We start from the raw sequence: 22527 nt of genomic DNA on the forward strand, positions 1-22527 counted from the left end.
GGAGAGATGGGAACACGTCCAGTGGAGCCGAGAGACAAAGGGGTTTGGCTCGTAACTACAGACGATTTAGCTTTTTTTTTTTTTTTTTTGGATGCCCTGGCTGCACCATCAGTCTGCTGGATCGTTGTTGATGTTGTTTTTGGTCCTCGTTCAAATATAACCATTACGCTTCACAAACTATAGTATTGATTTTTTTGCAGTGGCGTCATGCTGGCGGTGTTCTACATGTATTTCTATGGTGAAATGTTTAGGAATTGCCATGGTAACAGAATGCACACACTGGCAAAATAACACCTCTGATTAGTACGAGCATTCATGGTCCTGTTTTAGAGTTTGATTTTCATTTTTGTTGTAGTTTTAGCTAAGTCAGTTCTTTCTGGCGGGGATTTAGTAGGTACGCTGTCCACCTACTTCTCCCGACATAAGAATAAAAAAAAATAAAAAAATATGAAAGAGCTACAAGTTAAATGTCAAACCGGAGCTACTGGCAATGGTGAAAACAAACTGCATAGGCTCATGAAATCTGCAGTACTGTCCTATAGTGACCTGAGACATGAGGGACCAGGACTGAACCAGGACTGAACCGGGACTAAAATGGGACTAAAACGGGACTAAAACGGGTCTAAACCAGAACAGAACCAGGACTGAGTGTCCAGATGGGCCTAGAGGTCCGCCCACGTAGACTGTTGGGTGACTGCAGGTGAAAGGACCGGCGCAAAGCTCCACACCACACGGGGCTAAGAGCAGCCGTCGCCCGATCGCACTTTGTGGACACCTTGCTCCACGGGCTCTCTTGCTCTCAAATCCAAGATTTTTCCTGGTTAAGACCTTGTTTGGACCTGGTTGAGACCTAGTTTAATCCTGGATCAGCCCTGATTCATGTGTTGTAGCCTATAATTTTTGTTCTGTAGGCGATTATAAACAGTGTTAATGTTAATAACATGATTCTGCATAATTTTGAGTTTTAAAAAAAGACATTACTGATTTTTACTGGATTAGCGCCTTTATGTTTGTGTTAAGTGTGTGTTAAGTGAGTTAAAAAAAAAAAAAAAGTATTATTATTATTTTTTAAGGTAGGTAGATGGGCAAAATTCATCACATCAATGACGTCACAAATCTCATACCCCCACTTAAAAAATCCCTGCTACACCACTGCTTTCTGGTCAGATTGTGATAAAATAAAGCTCAGATTAAACTTTAACAAAGCCTCTGACAGAGCAGTGCTTACCCTTATCACCAGAATAATTTTGATTTTGCAAAATCTTGTCCAAAGTTGATTTAGCGCCACTAGTTTTATCCAGTCTCCAACGTCAACAAACAGCCGTCCGTCGTCACAGGATTGCATTAAATGACTTGGAAATGAGAAGACACTGTGCACATGGCCCTGGCTGTGCTGTAACTCCTCTGCAGGTGCTCACAGTTAAAGTCCGCGTCCTCTTTGAAACGGAGTACACTGAGCTTTGATGTCCACACACACAGTCTCCATAATGAAATCCCCTCAGCCTGTTACTGTTTACCACACACATGACTCAGACACAGGAATGCACCAGAGCAGGACACTTGACTGAACCACCGTGGCACCAGACAGGGACAGCACAACGAAAACCTCTGGAGTAACTGTGTGCAAAAATATTGAAATATCTATATATTGTTTAGTTTAATTTGATGATACAGTATTGATATCATGAGCTGCTATATCGATATATTACCAAGAGAATTTTTTGTATATTTTACTAAATTATTTTGTGAAAGAGCTACAGTTGTGTTGCTTGTTTGGAGAAAAGAAACTTGTTTATGCAACACATTTGGCATTTTGACTATTTTGAGTAAAATAGGTGCTTTTCATTAAGACTTTTAGTATCACAGCCATGTGTTAGCCTTTGTTTTTTATTGAACCGTATCGAATAGATTTTAAATATATCATATCGAATCATATTGAATCGAAAGTGAACTGAATCGAAAAACGTATAGTATCGTGGCCTGTGTATCGAGGTATGTATCTTATTGGGAACTTCTTAATGATACCCCAGCCCTATTTTGGAGTTGGTCAGCTTAAGTTTGCAGTAGGGTTGTCAAGACTCAGATACTAATCAATACTAAAACTAGTGTCGAAACTAGATGCTCATTAAAGTATCAATACTGAAAAAAAAAGAGGAAAAAATTATAAAATAAGGATAAAAAATACTTTTCCTGGACAGTTTTTTCTGGAATTTTATCAGAACTATGTAAGACGACAATATACATGTGCTGTTATTTTGTATTAAAAATTACAATATAGCTTTTAAAATTATAAATTGGATATCAAAATCGGTATCAAGCATCGAGTCTCTCTCTCCTTAAGTATCGAAATTTTTGTATTGTGGCAAAACTAATCTAAAACATTTTCATTTACTTATCTTATGCCTTTTCTGTGAGTGAAAAAACATTAGCCTTGGAGCGTACAAGGGATGGGATGAGACAAAATTTCCACGAGACGGGATATGAGATTTCAACATAAATCCTAATGTTTAATGTACATTTCATGATTCAGTTTCCAATTTTGGCCTCACGATTTTGTTATTTATTTCATTTCCTAGTTTTATTTCCATTCTAGTGCTGCTTTTTGGAACTGTGAGAGATATAACTCACCCATTTTTGTCCAGTCTAAATGTAAACACATGGAAAAAAAACTCTCACAAGCTCATTTTTCTCTTGTGTAAAACATAATATGGCATTCTTTTGTTTATTCTAGTCTCATTTTGTACACTCTGTGGTTGCCATTTGAACATTTTTAGTCATAATTGGATGAAAATGGAGCAAAAATTGGATGAAAATGGAGCTATGGAGGTGCACTGGCCATTCTAGGGGAGGCTAGTGCCCTCTCAAGCCCCTCTCTGGCACCGCCCCTGCTAAATATTACATGAATAACTCAAGTACATTATTAAATCAGTGTAATATTGATCAACTTCCCATCCTCTACAGCTATTATCGTAGTCGTTTTTACCTTTGATTTCTCCATATTGAAATCTCAGACTAATTAATTGCCCGCTGTGAGCAGTCGTGGATATAATTGTGTTAAATGGTCCGTTATATTCTTTGTGTTTCCTTTGCGTTATCTATAGCCACTAGACATACTTTAGGCTCTGGTGTACTCGCATTAGCATTTATCAGGAAGCCAATTGAGTCTATAGCTGACTACATCTCCTTGAAAGTACTTTTGGCGGTCCACCAGTCTGACAGTAGCACCGATGTTTACCGTTCCTAATAGCGGCCAAGCACCGGTCTGTCAAAATTTACTGTAATAATGTTTGGGCTGAGTCGAAATACAATGATGTGCATTTATTTATAATTGCAAAGTTGTCTTCCTTGTTTTGTGCGGCTCGTTTTATGTACTGCTGCTTGCCAGATGTGTCAAGACTGCAAAATATTATTAACAGTGCCTAATAAAGTTAACATACATCTCATTTGTTTAGAAGGTGAGAAGATTTAATGTGGTTAAATGGAGGCGAGTTGATTTGGTTTAATTTGATTGGTCCATTTAGACGCATACATCACACACACACGTTTGGACGTGTGACTGAGCCTGTTTAATGGGATTGACTACTGCATTGCCTGAGAAAGTGCACTGTTTATTTATTTATTTATTTGAGCGTCAGTTGAGAAATGAAAAGAACCATGAGTTAAAGGTCTTGTATTGTGCAAAATGGACTCTTGTGAGCTTTACTTGATGTTATAATACTCTTATCTTAACAAAAACAGGCCTGAAGTTGTGTTTTGTTTCAGTCGCACATGTTTGAGTAATTCGTTGTTATTAGTCTGTCCACATCTCCAAAGCTCAAAATGCTCAGTTCCACCTTGTGATGTCACAAAGCCGTAGTTTTCATGTTAACAGCTGCTTTTCTACCTTTTGGTCAGTAGAGATGCGGTCGCTGTATTGGATCGAAAGGCAAAGCTCTCAATTTACCCCTCACCTATGGTCTTTTCTTATGTATTATTTATTTATTTGTAAATGGACAGCACATATTAATGAGCATTAAAAATGTAAATATGTAAAGATTATAGTCAGCGTGACTAATTTCCATCTTCAGTCCCTTGGCAGGTTGATGCAAAATCATCTATAGGACGGGGAAAAGTACAGCAACAGTCACACAAAAAACATAAAACCAGCACACTCACTATACATAGAAATTAAATTCAAACTGTTCATTTGAAGTTCAAAGTCAAGAGTTTAAGAGTTAAACCAAGAGTTAAACCAACAACCACTTAATATATATGTATAAAAAAATGTTATTTGGTTAAACATGGTGACATATTTGACCATGAGCTTTGGGTAATGAAAGAAAGTACGAGATCGCAGATACTAGTGGCTGAAATGAGTTTCCTTCGCAGGGTGGCTGGGCGCTCCCTTAGAGACAGGGTAAGGAGCTCAGTCACACAGGAGCTCGGAGTAGAGCCGCTGCTCCTCCACATCAAGACAAGCCAGCTGAGGTTGATTGATTTTTGACTGATTAATTGTTTTCGGTCACAGGTTTATTCTGATATCATTTCACAGACGGTCATATTTAACATACACAGACTGAATAGGTGCAGGCTGAAGCTTATTCTTATTCTGTCTTTACACTTTATTCTTTTGCCAGAGCGTCATCTTGACACCAGCTCATCTTCATAAATACAGCAAGAGGAAACAAACAAATCAGTAACAGTACAACAAAGTACTACAGCACAAACTAAGTATCATAATTCATTTATTTACACAGCGTTAAACATTTCAACTTCTTTATAAAATAGAACAGAGTGGTGCACAATTTTAGGTCTTCTGTACAGTTGTTCCACAGCTTCCACTCATTTTATAGATATACAAAATATCATAATGTTTGTTCTGATTTTCTTTTTGATAATAGTGGCCGTACCTCTGAGCTCACATTGGCTATTTCAGATTTTAAACATAGTGGCTCAGGCATCTGTTCCTGTTGCCTCCTGAATGCGTCCCTGGGAAAGGAGGCCCCGGGGAAGACCCAGGACATGCTGGAGGGACTATGTCTCTCGGCTGGCCAGGGAACGCCTTGGGGAAGAGCTGGAGGAAGTGTGTTTGTGCTTAGACTTCTGCAGAAGAAAATGGATGGGTGTTCAGTAGAGATTGGCAATTGTAGATCTGAAAGCATCCAAATCCTACTGAAGGTGCATGGAGTTTAAAAACACAGTGGAGCACAAGCACATCAGAAGGTGGAACAGTGTGTTTTCTGTCTGAGAGGGTGTACTTGTGTGTGTGTTTAAATCACCTCATTAATCATTAAGTTTTCTGTGCTGAAGATATCACGCCGAGGCCACCTTCCATTAGAGGAAATCCATTCTGGTCTCCGTGCTGCTCTGACAGGACACACGCAGGAAGTCCTCTCTGTTTGTGTGTTCGGAGAAGGAACCTGCTGTTATTTATATCAAGGAAGTTGAGCTTGATTTCCCCCTGAAAGACCTCTTCAGCTGTTTTACTTGTGGAAAATGGCGCTTAAGGACACCGGCGCATAAAGCGTGTGGGGTCATGTGGGAATCTCATTACATTAGATCCATCATGGAAATGTGCTTTAATGAAACACCTGGGACCTGCTCTGGATCAATACAAATGAGCATAACCATAATATAACACAGTACGCTGTAAACACTTATTATTATAGCACTTTACACTTATGGATAGCACTGGAACAGATCCATAAATTTGAAGAGTATGGAGGACGTTTTTAAAGGAGACCTAATGTGCTTGTGTCTGCTGTATAGTTAGAATCTATGACACTCGGAGATCATTATGTTATAATTTTGGATTGCAATACAGCCAAATTAATCTAAAACAACTTAATAAAAATAAATCCACTGACATCACATTCAAAAACTGCAGTGACCAATGGGAGCTGATCATAGACTGTATTAAAAAAGTTTGACTAAGTAAGTGTGACGTCAGCCACAGTCTTCAGCTCCACTCAAATGAAATCTCACGATTCTAATGGTTACAGGGTCAAATTTGGAGCTCAAACTCAAATTCATAAAGGCCAAAATTAAAAACTGGGACTAAGTCGTGGGCCAAACTAAATATTTATTTAGTATTTATATCCGTATTTTATATATATATATATATATATATATATATATATATATTATATATATATATATATATTTATTTATTAGTATATTAATCCGCTCTGGATTGCGGGGCGCAGTGGTTTTTTGATGGGGTTGGAGGCTTAAGAGTGCGCCCAATAGCCCGGAAAATACAATAATCACTCTCACCGTTTTTGTTGAAAATCAAACACGACAATGAACGCTCGTATTGATCACAGGCTTTGATCCATTTTGTGTTTTTTTCGAACTGAATCTTAAAACTTTTTCGACAGTGTTTCCTAATGTGTGGTAACTGCTCAACATTCCACCATAGAGATACATGTAGAACACCCATTGCTCGGTTTATAACAGTAATTCTAATTGCGTTTTCCTCTTTTCTCCTTTCAGAGATCCGGGCACAGTTGGTGGAGCAGCAGAAATGTCTGGACCAGCAGACGGAGATGCGAGTCCAGCTGCTCCAGGACCTCCAGGACTTCTTCAGGAAAAAGGCCGAGATTGAGATGGAATACTCACGAAACCTGGAGAAACTCGCTGAGCGCTTCATGGCCAAAACCAGAAGCACAAAAGATCATCAACAGTACAAGTAAGAATGCTGTCAGGACAAATGGTCCACATGGGAAACACAGGGGGCCTGACAGTCTCATTTGTTTCCTAAATATAAAAAACTTATTTGATTTTGAATGCCAGATGGAGCTCATTTTGGATTCCAACATGAGATGAGATCTGGAGCTCCTAATGCGATTATTGCCCTGATGAGCGCCATCAGTCTTTATCTCTTGCTCAGAGTCGGGCTGCGTCAACAACGGAGAGGGCTCTTATTTTCGTCGCTGCTTTTTTGTAATAAATTGACCAAACATTTGACAACCGGCTCGACGTTATGTCTATCTGATTAATATCACAAATTTGATTCCAGTCTCAAATCTGTATTTTTGGAGTACCCCGACAATTAATAGCATAGTATTTGCATTAGATTGACAATGTTGCGTATTACATCATGAACTCATTGCCCTTTGTGAACTGTTGAGCTGGACACTTGCTCTGCTCTGTATTTGCCACTAGAGCTGCAGCAATTAATGGTAATTGTATATTGATAATAGTTAGTTGTTACCTGAACTACACCTACCCGACAAATCCACAATGTCTCTGTGTAGTTTTTATACAAATCGATGTCACCCTGATTCCTACCTCCACTGATTCCCACCACCATTGTTGCGTTTTAAGCCAAACGTGATCGTTCAATCAGATTTCTTTTTTTCAGTGACGTCTGAGAAACGCAGGAGCTCACTGGTCCCGTATTTTTTACAAATAAAATCAAATTTATCTCACCTTAGATTAACAGAGTTTAGTGCTTGTGCTCGTGAATTCTGCAAAAATCTATGATGATTCGCAGTCCCTTGTCATATATATTTTTCCTTTTTTTCCTTGCAAGTAGCCAGACGGATCAGATCGTATCCCATATTATTAAATTCACCTGTCAGACAAGCAGTCTAGTGTCCCCCACCTTGACTACGTCCCTCCAAACCACATGAATCCTCGCAAAACCACGGTCAGAATCTCCGCTTGCATACCCCCCACACCTCACTTTTTCAGTTTTTCGGCAGCACCGCCGTGCTTAACCACTTTTCTGTGGGAAACGCTGCAGTCAAGTGTGTATTCTGGATCCAAGGCACGGACAGTGAGCCTTGGCTATAGATTTTGCGGTGGGTTATGTTGAAAGCTCACTTGTTCCTTTCAAAAGAAACTAAAAAAGAATGAATAATAAAGTTTTAATACATTTACAATACAATACAGTTATACTTATATGACTTTTAAGAGCAATGGCATAAGCTTGTGGTTAAATGAACAGAGATTATCTAAAGAATATACAAATATAGCTACAGTTTTGAATGTACATTATGTCTGTATGGCCTACCTTTTCCTTCTGTGTGCGGTCATCTGAAAGTCATCTGTCATCACTTCGTTTAGTGCTTCCTGTTAGTGCTGAAAGTGCGGATTTCTGCAGAATCAAAAATTCTACAGAAATTCTACAGTCCCTGTTTCCCCGATATGATGGACCATGAGTGTCCCTGGTTAGTCCCTGGCTAATCCACTTGTCAGTCACCGGTGACCAGACTCACATCTTTGAAAAGTATTGAAGAAGTGTGTCATCTGGATCCCATTCAAGGACTACACATAATCAATAATGTAGAATAATGTATGTTTATTCTATTTATGGAATCTTTATTTTATCATATGTTGAAATTACAGGGTCAAAACTTGTCAGAACTTTCAACTTTAGTCGTCTACTACAGAGTATCACCAAATATCCATCAAAATATGTCCACACACGGGACAGTGGTGAAAGGTGATACGCACAAAAACCAAAATCCGTCCCCATATGAAAATCTAAAATTCCTCTGCTCCTTCTAAAAAAAAAAAAAAAAAAAAAATCCACATACCATGCCATACTGTGGTCCGGCTAATTGACCCGAGGCTTCACCGTGTAAAAACATGTTCTGTTATTAAACTGGCCGTCTCCTGGAAAGTGCCGACATTAGCGTTATGTTAGGACCTGAAAATAAAATGGGCATTTGTCTGCTGCTGTGTGTCGGCTGCTCCAATGGCTCTAGCAGCTGTCTCTCTCTCCCCCTCCTGCTCCAGCGCTGGCTTTCATCTCACGACATGGAGCAGTCTGGTCACTTCATTCACAGAGTGGACTGGTGCATATTTCCTAAGTAAATACAGGCGGGCTGAATAACATTAAATCTCTCCAGCGGGTTTTAAATCATACGGGCTATATTTTTGTATGCACATAAACAGGCTGCACACAGAAGCGCCAGTGTTCACCCAGTCCTCCAGGCTGTTTGCACTGGACCCGTCTGAATGTGCTGGGAAATAGGGTGTTTTCATTGTGCCGCAGTTTCGGTTCTGGAAGAAGTGTTCAATTTTGTGACTTAAAGGTGCACTGTGTAGCTTTTCTGGTGCTGGAGATGTTATTGCTGAGCCTGGAATGTTCCGTGGTATGACATTAAACATTTCCATCTAGCATTTATTCATCGAAGGTGTTTTTATTGCTCAAAAATACAATAATTTCTTCTATGAACAGGGGCGACTCTCCACAGATCTGAATTGTAATGTAGCGTACTGGCGTAACCTTCGCGATTGACAAGTTTAATCTATACTGAGGAACATTCTAGACAAAGCAATGACATTTCCATGGAGACAAGCAGGTGTTTAGGCTGATTCATCAGGCGGTTTCACTTTGTGGAATTAGGATTCATTCACTCGACGGTAGGCGGGTACTTTTTTATTTAACCAATCACTGTTATTTGGTCGTGACGTATGTAACGCGCCAGAACACTCAGTGGTGTCCAAGTAATTGCCTTCACAACAGCAAACAAAGCAGTGTGAACATGTCAACAATCATTGTCGTTTCTGTGAGATGAACTCGCGAATTAAAGGTGCAATAAAAAATGTGAAGCGTATACAGTCTGCTATCACAACTCGGGTTGATTGGCCGGTGCGCGGTCTACAACTTCCGGGGTTCTTGCAAACCATCTAGTGCAGGGGTGTACAGACTTTTTTCATCAAGGGCCACATATCTAAACACAAACGAAGCAGAGGGCTGATCGAGGCCGTAGACTGATGCTAAATACAGTGAATAATTGAAATATGTGCATGTTATAACACGTTACCATAAACAAAGACTGATGGCTCATTCTAAGATCCTTAAAACCACACACTAAATATTAAATATTAGCTTTATCAAGGTAGATTTTTCAAAAAACTTGCCGTAAAAAGTTAATTTTTAATTGATGCAAGGGCTTTTGGGCCAATTCACCTAGAAGCCTGAGGGCCAAGAAAAATTTGTCTGAGGGCCACATTTGGACCACGGACCATAGTTTGGACATGCCTGGTCTAGTGTTTTCTGATTGCTGACCTAGTTGCTGGAGAGAAATGAAATTGAGCGGAGGCACTAGGTGACGCCAGCCTGACTAGCAGGTGGTGGACCCACTGGAGCAAAAAGTACTCAAGTAAAAGTATAAATATCACATAAAAAATACACAAGTAAAGGTATTAAAGTGCTCGTTAAAAAATGTAAGAGTAAAAAGTATTTTCAGTTGTTGTGATTGTGATACAGATTTGTGTTGAATTTGAATTAATATTTTTGTTTGTAGCTGTTTTTTTTAGTTTTATTTTTTTCCCCGAATTATGACTGTTCAAAATTAACCCTCTGCCTTTTCAGCAGGTCTCCAACTATAATAAAAAACTTTTACTTTTCAGTCCTGTTAAAACATGTAGTGCAGTAGAAAGTACAGATACTTGCTTTCAAACGTAGTGAAGTAAAAGTAAAACATCCACTTTAAAATGTAATTAATTAAAGTACAGATACTTAATATTTATACTTAACTGTGCACTTTGACTTTATTACGTTCCACCACTCCGCAGTTTTCACATGGCAGGTCCGCTCTGAAGACGAGGAAAAGGAAGCAGAGGAAGAGGAGGAGGAGGAGGAGGGGGCTTAAACTGTGTAATTAGTTCAAACTCCAGCAGGTTGTCAGGAGTATCCGGTTGTGTACACGACACTGTAAATAAATGAAACGTGGCAAATGTGTTTTCCATGTGGACTGGTGAAAACTGGTGTTGATTTGAAGAAAAGACATCACAGGGTCCAGATGCTACAGACGCATAAATAATTGAGTGTCTAGTAAACAAATATGGTGTTTTTATCTACAGTACAGCACAGTATGGCAAATTTTGAAATGTGATATGTTGCTGAAGAAAATATATATGATCATTTATAATACTGAAACTAATTTACGCAACAAATACAATGACCCAAGAGATTTAAAAGTGTTTTGGGTAGCTTTGTCTGGAATATTTCACAGTAAACCTTTTGCATCTTCATGGAGACCAAACCAAGCCAAGTTACAGGTCAGATCTGTGAAGAAGCAACCCACTCGTAGTCAGAATGTGTGTTTTTCTAGGTATTTTTGAGCTACAAAACCACCTGTAGTTGAATAAATATAAGGTAGAGCTGTTTAATGTCATACTGATGGACCCCCAACCAAAAAGTTACATAGTGCACCTTTAAACCATAAAAATCTGTGCATCATTCGTCCATTTGTTTTTCAAAACAAAACCAAAAATAAGAAAATGAAAAAACAAAATTTTTCTTCATTATTAGTTTTTTCATTTGGGTTTTGGAGAAAAATAATAAGAAAAGAAGAAAAATTATTAATTTTTTTCAGTTTTCGATTTTGTGTTTAAATGAATAATGGAAAAAAATGGATAATGGCCGTTTCCAGTTTCTGTGACTTAAACTGGGATGTCGGACTGAACCAGGACTGAAGGACTGAACTTGGACTAAACTGTTTTCAGTCCTGGTCTGGTCCCAATCTCAGTCCTAGTCTCAGTCCTAGTCTCAGTCCTAGTCTCGGCCCCGGTCTCGGCCCCGGTCTCGGCCCCGGTCTCGGCCCCGGTCTCGGCCCCGGTCTCGGCCCCGGTCTCGGCCCCGGTCTCCGTCCCGGTCTCCGTCCTGGTCTCTGTCCCGGTCTCAGTCCTGGTCCTATTCCCGATCTCAATCCCGCTCTCAGTCCTGGTCCTGGTCTCGGACTCAGTCCTGGTCTCAGTCCCGGTGTGGTTCTGGACCTGTTTTAGTCTTCAGTCCTGGTTCAGTCTTGCATCACAGTTTAAGTCACGGAAACGGGAAACAGCCGTTATCAGGTTTTTTCATTTTGGTTTTGGAGACAAATAATGAAGAAACTTTTTTTTTTTTCCATTTTCTTATTTTTGGTTTTATTTTGAAAAGCAAATGAATGAATGATACACAAATTCATACAAACTATTCCAAGTCTACAATCTTGTCCCATATTGCACTATTTTCTGATTTATGTTATAATGTTTCCTCATCACAAACACACATGGAGTTGTGTTTTGTTTTATTCGCACATGTTTAACACCCAAATCCTGCAATATTTAGGCTGAGTTCTTTTCTCACACTCTGTTCAACATTGTGATGTCATGTGGTAATACAGGAACTGCTCCACTGTGTTTTTAAACTCCACACACCTTTGCTAGAATTATTTTAATGATTTCAGTTCTGGAATTGCTAATCTGTTGAACAAAAGGTAAAAAGTATCTTAAATACACTACATGACATCACAAGGTGGAAAAGAGCATACAGGATACAGGAATACTCAAACATGTGTGAATGAAACAAAACTCAACTCCAGGTCTGTTTTTAAGGTGGTAGTAACATAATAACTTAAGCTCACAAAAGTCAATTTTTGCATAATATAGGTCCATTAATCCAAACTTTTACTTAAATCTCATCATATGGCAAAAAAATCAGTTTCCCAATAGTGCAAAGAAAATATACACATGATAAATATTGACCCTAAAAATATATTATTCCAGCTTTCATATATTGAACAATAAGTCGATATAGTAATTATTGTTTGGGAAATTCTCTTGTATGAAAAGTGCGGATTGTTTGAACAAATGATGGTTTTGATAAGGCGAGAAAAACAAACAAGGTGAAGGCTTTGTTTTTCTAGGCCTATAGACTTGAAGTTATATTTGCATTATTAAAATCATGTTTTATTCCAAGTTACACACAGTCAAATGAACAAACCTGTGTTTTGGTCGACTCCTTTCTAAAGAAATCTGCTCCAATTGTGATACCACAATGAAAACAAAATACAGCGATTAAGTAGTCTAATACAATGAACTCCAGTCTTTAATAACTTATTTCCATATCATAATCTTTGTGTATTGTAATGTGCCAGTGTTGTTATGTTATTGTCTGTGTATATGCCAAACAAGCTCTGCGTTGAATTTCCTCTCAGAGAAAGTTTAAAGTTAAAGTGAGAAAGTTTGTCAGAAGTATCACTTAAGTCAGAAGTATGTGTAAACATTTCAAAATTCATAATCATAGTTTATTTTGGATTTTCATTCGCTCTTGTGCTACTTTTAAATAAAAAACCTAGATCTATAGCTAACAAACAGAAACTAAACAAGGTGTGTTTAAAAAAGTTTCAAAAGGAGCTCCCCCTGGACCTCCAGAGGATAATACACAGTAGATGGAACACAGTGGTGCTCTTTGGGGAAGGGAAGTCGATTTAAAGATGCAAAAAACCCAAGGCACTCACTGGTTAAAATAAAATGCTTTTATTAATTAAATCGTTTATTACCTTTATTATTTACTTTATTTATCTAAATTAATGGCCATAGTCTGAAATGTGTCGGGACTTTGTAAGTTGTCCTTTAAGTCATTCCATAAATTAATGAAGGCATTTTATTTTAACCTGTGAGTGCCTTGGGTTTTTTGCATCTTTAAGGAGGTGTGTTCAGTTTCAGAGTAGTTTCCGTGTAGTTAGCTCTGCCCTTCAGGCAGATATAAGAAAATGTCCACTGGAAATCTGAAGAACTGAACTGAAGAAGCAGCTTGGATGATCTACGAAATGTCTTCACTCAGAAAACTTTTGTCCAGTTGATAGAATTTTTATTTTGCTCTGGATTCTACCTGGACGACTGAAGGATTACACAGACATCATTTTGATTTTTTTAAGTTAAAGACCATGTAATAATGATACTTTGTGAAAAGTTTAAATTCATTTACGCAATATCTGAGAATCATTTAGTTATAATTTTTAACATAAAAATTCTATACACTATTTTACTCGTCACCAAATCCTGATTTGAAATAACTTTAATTTTATGATCTTATATTTTTATTAATCGTCATGTGATGAGACCTGTAATATGATTGAAGTGAGACAAACTTGTGCTCTCAAGCTGCTTCTTCAGTTCAGTTCTTCAGATTTACAGTGGACACTTCCTTATGTCTGCCTGAAGGGCGGAGCTAACTACACTGAAACTACTCTGAAACTAACACACCTCATTGTTTGGTTTAGTTTGTTACCATTAGGTCTAGTTTTTTTTTATTCAAAAGTAGCACAACAGCAAATGAAAATCCCCAAAATGTGTGTTTGTGTTGTTAAATTTTTTTATATTAAGCCGATCTACATGATCCTGGTGTTTTTAATTGGAGTTTTGTTCCTATTCCTAATATGGACCTCAGCTCTAAATTTACCCCTGTATCCACTGTCCTCTTGAACTTCATTTAACTGGAGCTGAACACTCTGGGTGACGTCACACTCCCTTTGTCCACTTCTTTATGTAGTCTATGGTTCAGACTTCGTCAGATGTTTAATTTCCAGCCCTTTTCTTTACCTGCCGTCTGATTAGAAGAGCACTGATACTGAGTCACTTGGGTGAACCTCGACTCCTGTGGTCACCGCCGCTCTGCTTTAATGAAAGATGTTATCAGCTCCTGTTGGCTGGAATACTTTAGCTTTGTGTTTGGGGTTTGTGATAAGAGCTCCTGTTTCAATCCCCCACTGCTCTCAGACACAATAATTATCTTCACTTGTCTCTGTTGAAGTATGCGCGTGCCCACTCATTTGGCTCACACAGGGATCAAGCACAGACGTATGAAACCTGGATTCACTCTGACAAATGTATTCTCTACCAGACAGGGTCAAAAGAATCAAAAATCGGATGCGAATCGATGCTAAAACTAGAATCGAAACTATATACGCATTTGAGCAGCTATCAATGCTAAAAAAGTCATATTCACTGGACAGAAATGAACCTTTCCTGATAGATTTAGAATGATCTTGAATTGTATCAGAAGAAGTGTAAGAGCAGTACCATATTTTTCGGACTATAAGGTGCACTTAAAATCCTTTTAATTTTCTAAAAAATTGACAGTGCGCCTTATAATCCGGTGCGCCTTATGTATTAATTCTGGTTGTGCTTACTGACCTTGAACTGATTTTATGTGGTACACGGCGCTCAAAAATTTGTCAGAATGTTTTAGTACGACTTTGGTAAAATATGAAGCCGCACCACTTGATGGATTGTCGGAGCATTACAGCTACAGTAGTCAAGAGTTTTTCAGATCTTATAGTTTATGCAAATTCTGTAAAACTTAAACAAAAGTGTGCAAAGCTGCATTAAACAGATTATTACTCATAGAAAAAAAAAAAAAAAAAAAAACTTAAATGATCCACCCACATTCATATTCATAATACACATTCACCAAGACAGGAGGGCAACGCCGGGCGAATTACTCCACGATCTGCCGATGGATCGTGGACGCCTGGGCTAAGGATCAGTCTCAAGTGTCGTCCATTTGTTTCGCTTAATGCGCCTTATAATACGGTGCACCTTATGTATGAAAATAGATGAGAGAATTCAACATTATTGATATTGCTCCTTATAGTCCAAAAAATACGGTATACACCCATGGATCACTATGGAACCTACTTGGATCACTGAAGGATTACACTGATATAAGACAACATGGGACTAGAATTATTATTATTATCACTGCAGTATCAGAATTGGTTTAGAGTATCAAGTATGTTTCTTAGTACTGGAACTGAGTTTTACATTTTAGTACTGTGATGACTCAACTACAAGATAATATAGAAATGTGTGTAAAGATTTGCCAACGATATCTTGAATTTTGCCAAAAAGTGGATAAAAATGTGAACTGAAACTTGCTTGTGTTATCTTCTAAACAATGTCATGTTTCACACTTTAATTTTGCTGTCCATTTTGTTTCTGTGCCATAATTTAACCTCAATTAAGACAAAAAGAAAACACTCTGTCCCACCTTGTGATGTCATGTGGTAAAAAAGAAGTGCTTCTCTGTGTTTCTAAAACATCATACACCTTCACTGCTAGAATTATTTGGATAATTTCAGAAAAATTGCCATAAATAAACGTAAAAAAGTAGCTGTTAACTTGAAAACTACTGAGTCATGAGATCACAAGGTGGAACAGAGCATTTTGAGCTTTGAAGACGTAGACAGACTAATAATAAAGGATTACTCAAGCATGTGTGGATGAAACAAAACACAACTCCGGGAATGTTTTTGATGAGAACACATTATAACATTGCTTAAAGCTCACAAGAGGCAATATTACGTAATTTAGAACCTTTAAGCAAAATAGGATCTAATTATGGTTGATCTAGTCATTAGTTTAGATTTCTCATCGCTACTGTCAACAGGTTTCCAATAATCCCTGTCTGTATCTCGTGGTCAGTCGTTTTTCATCTGTATTCTGGGCTCCTGGGGGCTCTTCCATCTCTCTCTTCTGTCTGACCCAGTTCTGTTGCCGGGCCGACGGGATGCGATGACATTGAGAACGTTTCCTGCCTTTATGTGGAGGAGGAAAATCCCGGAGGTGCTTTTGTCGTCACAGCCTCCCGTTGTTTTCGGTTTCCTGTTCGTTTTTTTCGCTGAAACCGGTTTGTTTTGTAGGTCACAGTCGAAAAACAAGGTCACCTAAGTACATCTGTTAACAGGTCCAAATGCAGGTTTTAAACGGACAATATTACACTGTTTCATATCTGTGTTATAATGCTGTTTCCTCATCACAAACACACCTGGAGTTCTGTTTTGTTTTGTTTCATTCACACATGTTTAACACATAAATCCTGCATATTTAGGCTAAGTTCTTCTCTCAAACAGAAAACACTTTGTTCCACCTTGCGATGTCATGTGGTAATACAGGAAGAGCTCCACTGTGTTTTTAAACTCCATACACCTTCACTAGAATGATTTGGATGATTTCAGCTCTGGAATTGTCAGTCTCCATCAATTTTCTTCCATTTATCCAAGGCCTGGTCATGGGGGCAGCAGTTTGAGCAGGGACTCCCAAACTTTCTTCACCCCAGACACTTCCTCCAGCTCCTCTTGGGACCCTGAGGCGTTCCCAGGCCAGCCGAGAGACATAGTCCCTCCAGCGTGTCCTGGGTCTTCCCGGGGGCGTTCTTCTGGTGGGACATGCCCGGAACAACTCTTGAGGGAGGCGTCCGGGAGGTATCTGGAATAGATGCCCGAGTCACCTCAGCTGGTTCCTCTTGACGTGGAATTGTCAATCTCTACTGAACTAAAAGTACAGGGAGCTGGTAACTTGAAAACTACTGCTTCATGACATCACAAGGTGGAACAGAGCATTTTGAGCTTTGGAAATGTAGTCAGACTAATAATGTAGGATTATTCAAACGTGTGAATGAAACAAAACACAACTCCAGGTCTATTTTTGAGCAGGTAACAACATTATAACATGACTTAAAGCTCACAGGAGTCCATGTTGCGTAATATAGGACCTTTAAGATTAAGACAATTATAGGCCATATATATGAGTGGACATAGCTAACGCACTCACCGCCGCGTGCCAAACAGTGGGAGTGCGCCAGGAGGCTCTTCCGGCATCTTCTGACTCTGGCTCCAATTGACTCACATTTGGATCTTGTGGCTCCTCTCTCTGTAACTGCTGCAGTGAGCCTCGTCATTTTGGTCTTAAAATGTTCATATTAACCCGTGACGCATGATCCAGATTTTTATTTATTTTTTTGCTATTTTGTCCATCAGAAAAATCTTATTTATAACACAAAGCCTGGCTCCAGATTTGCTCCTGTAACCGTGAGCATTGTGAGTTTCATTTGAGCGGCGCTGAACGCTGTGGGTGACGTCACATTTGCTTAGTCCACTTCTTTTATACAGTCTGTGTTTACAATATAACTTGTGGTTTGAAGCTACCTGCTAGTCTCCATGGAAACATTTTTCGTTTTGTCTAGAAATGTTCCATCATTGGCTTTAAACTAGCATTTATCCAATTATGTGTATTTTTATTGCTGAAATAAACTTGAAAAGCATGTATTCTGACGGTGGGTGGGCTTGCCTTTCCGCAGATCTGTCACAATGTTCTGGCGACGTCTTACTTCTGCTTGTCTCCATGGGGAGTTCAATGCCACACTGTGAAACATCAGCTACCATGGTTGTTCTATATGTAGCTCTATGGTGGAATATTCAGCAGTTGCCATGGAGACACAACGCACACATTAGTGAGCACTCAAAAAAAAAAAAAAAAAAAAGTCTAGATGGTCTGAAAACTCAAGTAAAAATACAAAATGGATTTAATCAGCACATTTTCAGGAGCCAGTGACAAACGGCACAAATCAGCTCGCCTGTCAGAGTCGATATTTACAGGAAGCAGGTCCCTCTACCGGAAAAGTCCCACAGTGGCCCTTTAGCGTCTGGAATTGTAGCCGTGCAGTTGTAACATGCTACAATAAGCCAAGTCCTGTCAGTGCTTTATACTGAGTGAGAACAGTTTAACAGATGGATAAACAGGACAAATTGAAGTGTGGAAATCTTGTTTTAGAAACTGTTACAAAAGTTAATGAAACGTCCAAGTTTATGTCAGAGGCCACCTGGAGATTATGCATGCGCTAATCAAAAGGGACCAGACTTTCCCATCCAGTACTGCAGACTCAAACCATTGCGTTCAGCTCAAGTATAATACAAGAAAAGATTTATGGTAATTACACTTGGACAGAGCATGTGTCTGACGCTGTCCAGTGGCCCCGCTCTGCTTCACTGCGTCTGGAAGGGCTCTTCTCGAGAAATCCTTTTTGTGCTTCTATTTCTGCCTCTCGTCTCCTCGTGTGATGGGATCTCTGAGCTAAAAACATGCTAATGCTTTTTCGCTGGTATCGCCGGAATACGATTATACAGCCAAGAATGTCAGATTAAAGTGCAACAAAGCAAGACTGATGTCAAGAGAAAAAATAGCCCGACATTTTGATTCGATTTGGATTTTTATTTTATGTTTTTGTGGGGTTTGCAGGGATGGGGCTCGCAGTTCGAATTATCACAAAATCATAAAGCCTGCACTTATTTTGGTAACTATGTTTTCTTTAATCAACCATTGTAATCGATATTAGGGCCAGACCGATATGGATATTTTTTTGGCCGTTATAATACTGCCAAAATAGGAGTTGGAGCTGCCCATAGCCGATGTAAAAAAAAGAAAAAAGATATATTTAGTGATGTAAAAATTCACTATAAATCTTCAGTTGTTTATAAAACTTGGGTCTGGCTCTACTGGATTTTAAATTGGGTTTGTTTAGGCTGCATTTATTGTTATTCTGCCTCTTTACAGTCATATTTAAAAACAGTAGGTTGGCCTAATGGCATTCCTGCATGACATTCTAGCCAATAAAGAAAGTAAAAACTACCGCTATCAGCCACGGTAATTAATTATGTGTAAATGCAGATCATTCACACCTCTAGTCACAGCTCATTTACATATCAGTGCAGGTCCAGTAACATGTGCACAGCCACTATAGTCACTTTACACTAGGCCAATGTAAGAAAACAGGCTGTTTATATGTGGTAGTTTACAGCAGCTAAGCACTAACCAATGAGAAAGAACCAAAAGTAGCTTCGAAACAGACATTTGCAACACTGACCGCCCACACAGGCTCCTCTCAGATCACAAGTCTTCACAAATAAGTGTCCTTTTGATCCTGACTCAAAACAACTGTCCGTAAATATGATATAATCCCGCATGTTGACAACAGCTGTGTGCGTAAACAAGTGAGTGATGTGACTCTGGGGATGCATTCAGGGGCAATACGGCATCACAGACACTAACTACTCCACCGATAAATATTGATGCTGTGTCACATATTAGGACATATATTGGTCTGTAAATTGGATTAAATGGACATAATACAGAGAAGACTCTAAGCTTCATAACGAGGTATAACATGCCCATGTGGATTATCGGCGCATATTGGCAAGATTTAGGCCGATATGCGATATGCCCCAAGTGCCCATATTGATCGGGCCCTAATCAGTATTTCAATGTTGTCTTAAAATGCTACAAGTTAAAGGGCCAATATTACTCTGTATTGACTTTAAACCAAGCTCCCTGCTCAAAAACATACCTGGAGTTGTGTTTTGTTTCACTCACACATGTTTGAGTAACACTTTATTATTAGTCTGTTTACATTTCCAAAGCTCAAAATGCTCTGCTCAACCTTGTCATGCAGTGGTAGTTTTTATGTTACCTTTCACCTTTAGTTTAATTTAGTTTAGTTTAGATTGACAATTCCAAAGATGAAATTATCTGAAAGGTGTATGGAGCTTTTTCTGTATTACCACATGACATCACAAGGTTGAACAGAGTGTTTTCTGTTTTAGAGAAGAACTCAACCTAAATACGCAGGGTTTGTGTGTTAAACAGCTGTGAATGAAACAAAAATAACAGTATAAGACAGCTCACAATATGGGCCTTTTAAGAACTTGGGCACTGAACTGAATCTTTTTATTAATTCTAATTACAATGATCTGTCCTTGTTTATATTCGCACACTGGGCAGCTGTAGTTGTTGTAAAATAGCTTCGTAATTACACTTGACTAGGGCTTGGACTTTGACTATGACATTACATAAACACAATCCATTTTTTTTCCAGACTTTTTGCAACCAAGCAGGAACATTTCAGTAGTTTTAAAGAAATAACTCTTTGTTTCTCATGCCACAGATTGAGTACAGAGTTTGTTTCAGAGTTTTGGCTCTTTGGAGTTGTGTTTGGAGTTTCACCTGTTGTGTCGACATGTGCTGCCTGTCTATGCAAAGCGAAGTGAGCGCGCAGAGAGCAGAGGCGAGGCTCCATATGGTTCCTGCAGGACTTGACCCTGACTCTAACCTTAAACCCTGTGCTAACGCTAACACACACGCCCTTAGCAGACAGGAAGAATGTTACAGATTAACCGGAGGAAGTCAGCTGCCGGCCGAGCGTCGGTTGGGCCCCCGCTCGCTCTCGGCTGAACAGGGTTGCGCAGTGTAATGGAGTCAGTCAGCGCCGGAAACCCCACGTCTCTGTTTATTTAAAGCTACTCTGTGTAACTTTTCTTCTGCCATCTGCTCGACTGCACATGTAGTTGTTATTGCTTTGCCAGGAACGCCCCACAGTATTAGGAGTGTGCAAAAATATCAAAATCAATATATCGTATAGTTTAATGCGATGATACAGTATTGATATCATAGGCTGATGCATCGATATATCGCCAAGAGTATTTTTTGGTATATTTTACTAAATTATTTTGTTACAGTGCCACAGTTTTGTTTGTTTGTTTAGTGGAAGGAAATTCGTTTATGCAACACATTTGACATTTTCACTGTTTTGATGATTAAAATGTTTGTGTTTCATATTTACTTTGCACAAAAAGTGGTTTTACAAAGACTTTAGTATCACAGCCATGACTTACCATTCATTTTTTATTGAACCTTATTGAATCGAAGTAGTATTGAAGTATATCATATCATATCGAAAGTGCACAGTATCGAGGTATGTATCATATTGGCAACATCTTAATGATACCCAGCCCTACACAGTATGGCATTAAACTGTCCATGAAGATGAGCAACAGATTACAGGTCAGATCTGTGGAGAGATTACCCCGTTTACAATTATTTTTATTTTATTTTTTATTTTTTCAGAAATTGACAGTGAGATCACACTGGGGCTGTTCTACATGTGACTTAGAATGAAAAGATTTTCAAAATAAATAACTGGGACACTCCCGGTTTGTGGTAGTTTCTAATAATAAAATGATGAAACAAATGAGTAATTAAAGAAAATTGTTCTGCACTCGGCCCATTCATCACTAACATCAGTATAGTCAGTATAGTCATATTTTCTTGGTGTTTTGATCATTTTTAAGCAGCTTTTTTGTGTTTTACCTAAAGAAATTACTATTTAAGCCTCTCTTTACTGTTGGCATGGACCAAATTGGTCAAAAAAAGGGACACATGGGACATTTCTTATATAAAACTGGGACAAATCAATGGTTATGGATAAATCTGGTGGGACAGAGGATACAGGGCTCCAAACTGGGACTGTCCCGGGTAAATAGAGACGTCTGGTCACACTAATGTAACTCTGTGGTGGATTGTTTTGCAGTTATCATGGTGACACACTGCAAACATTGTCAAAAATTCTAAGAGAGTCTGCAAACTCAAACTCACATTTTCAGAAGCCTGTGATCGATAGGTGAGCGTGACTAACGGAAAAAATGCTAAAAAACTGACAAAAAAATAATGCTTTCTAGATTGTGACCAATATTATTTGAGAGGGACTTTTTTTAACAGCACAAATCAGCTCAGCTCTTGTAGTAAGTCAGTTATTTATGGTCAAATTATGTTTGTCTAATAGAGCTTCTGACAGAGCACTGCCTATAGTTAGTATCAGACCCCCTGGGAATGTTGATGATGTCAGCTGCAGAGTATCACTTAAAACACATGCAGTTGACTAAATGCAAGACAGACACATTTAATGCCACACTGTGCAACATTTCAGGCATAGCAATAACATCAGAGCTTGACCTGTATGTTTTGTTTTGTTTTTTTATGGCCTATGCCATTTGTGTTTAGAATCCACAGAAACTGATAGCAGTAAGCTTGATATTATCAAGGGGGCTTGTCTAATTTATAAGGTCCTGCACTCGCTCGCTAGCCTGATTCATCAGCTGGTTTCACTTTGTAGAAGCCGTTTGACCTCGCAGCATTACGATTTGTTCACTTAAC

The 22527-nt window shown here is 38.8% G+C and overlaps 1 protein-coding gene across 6 annotated transcripts in view; it reads left to right on the forward strand.

Annotated features, from left to right (window-relative positions):
• Positions 1-22527, forward strand: part of srgap1a (SLIT-ROBO Rho GTPase activating protein 1a) — a 203057-nt gene that overhangs the window by 66408 nt on the left and 114122 nt on the right. For all 6 annotated transcript variants that reach the window (XM_055155343.1, XM_020926055.2, XM_055155345.1 and 3 more), the window contains exon 2: positions 6475-6670. In XM_055155343.1, the coding sequence (XP_055011318.1) occupies positions 6475-6670 (196 nt within the window). The remainder of the gene's footprint in view (positions 1-6474; positions 6671-22527) is intronic.

Source organism: Boleophthalmus pectinirostris, unplaced genomic scaffold, assembly GCF_026225935.1.
Source record: "Boleophthalmus pectinirostris isolate CB_2022bp ecotype Guang Dong unplaced genomic scaffold, ASM2622593v1 HiC_scaffold_2, whole genome shotgun sequence".
Taxonomy (NCBI): Eukaryota; Metazoa; Chordata; class Actinopteri; order Gobiiformes; family Gobiidae; genus Boleophthalmus; species Boleophthalmus pectinirostris.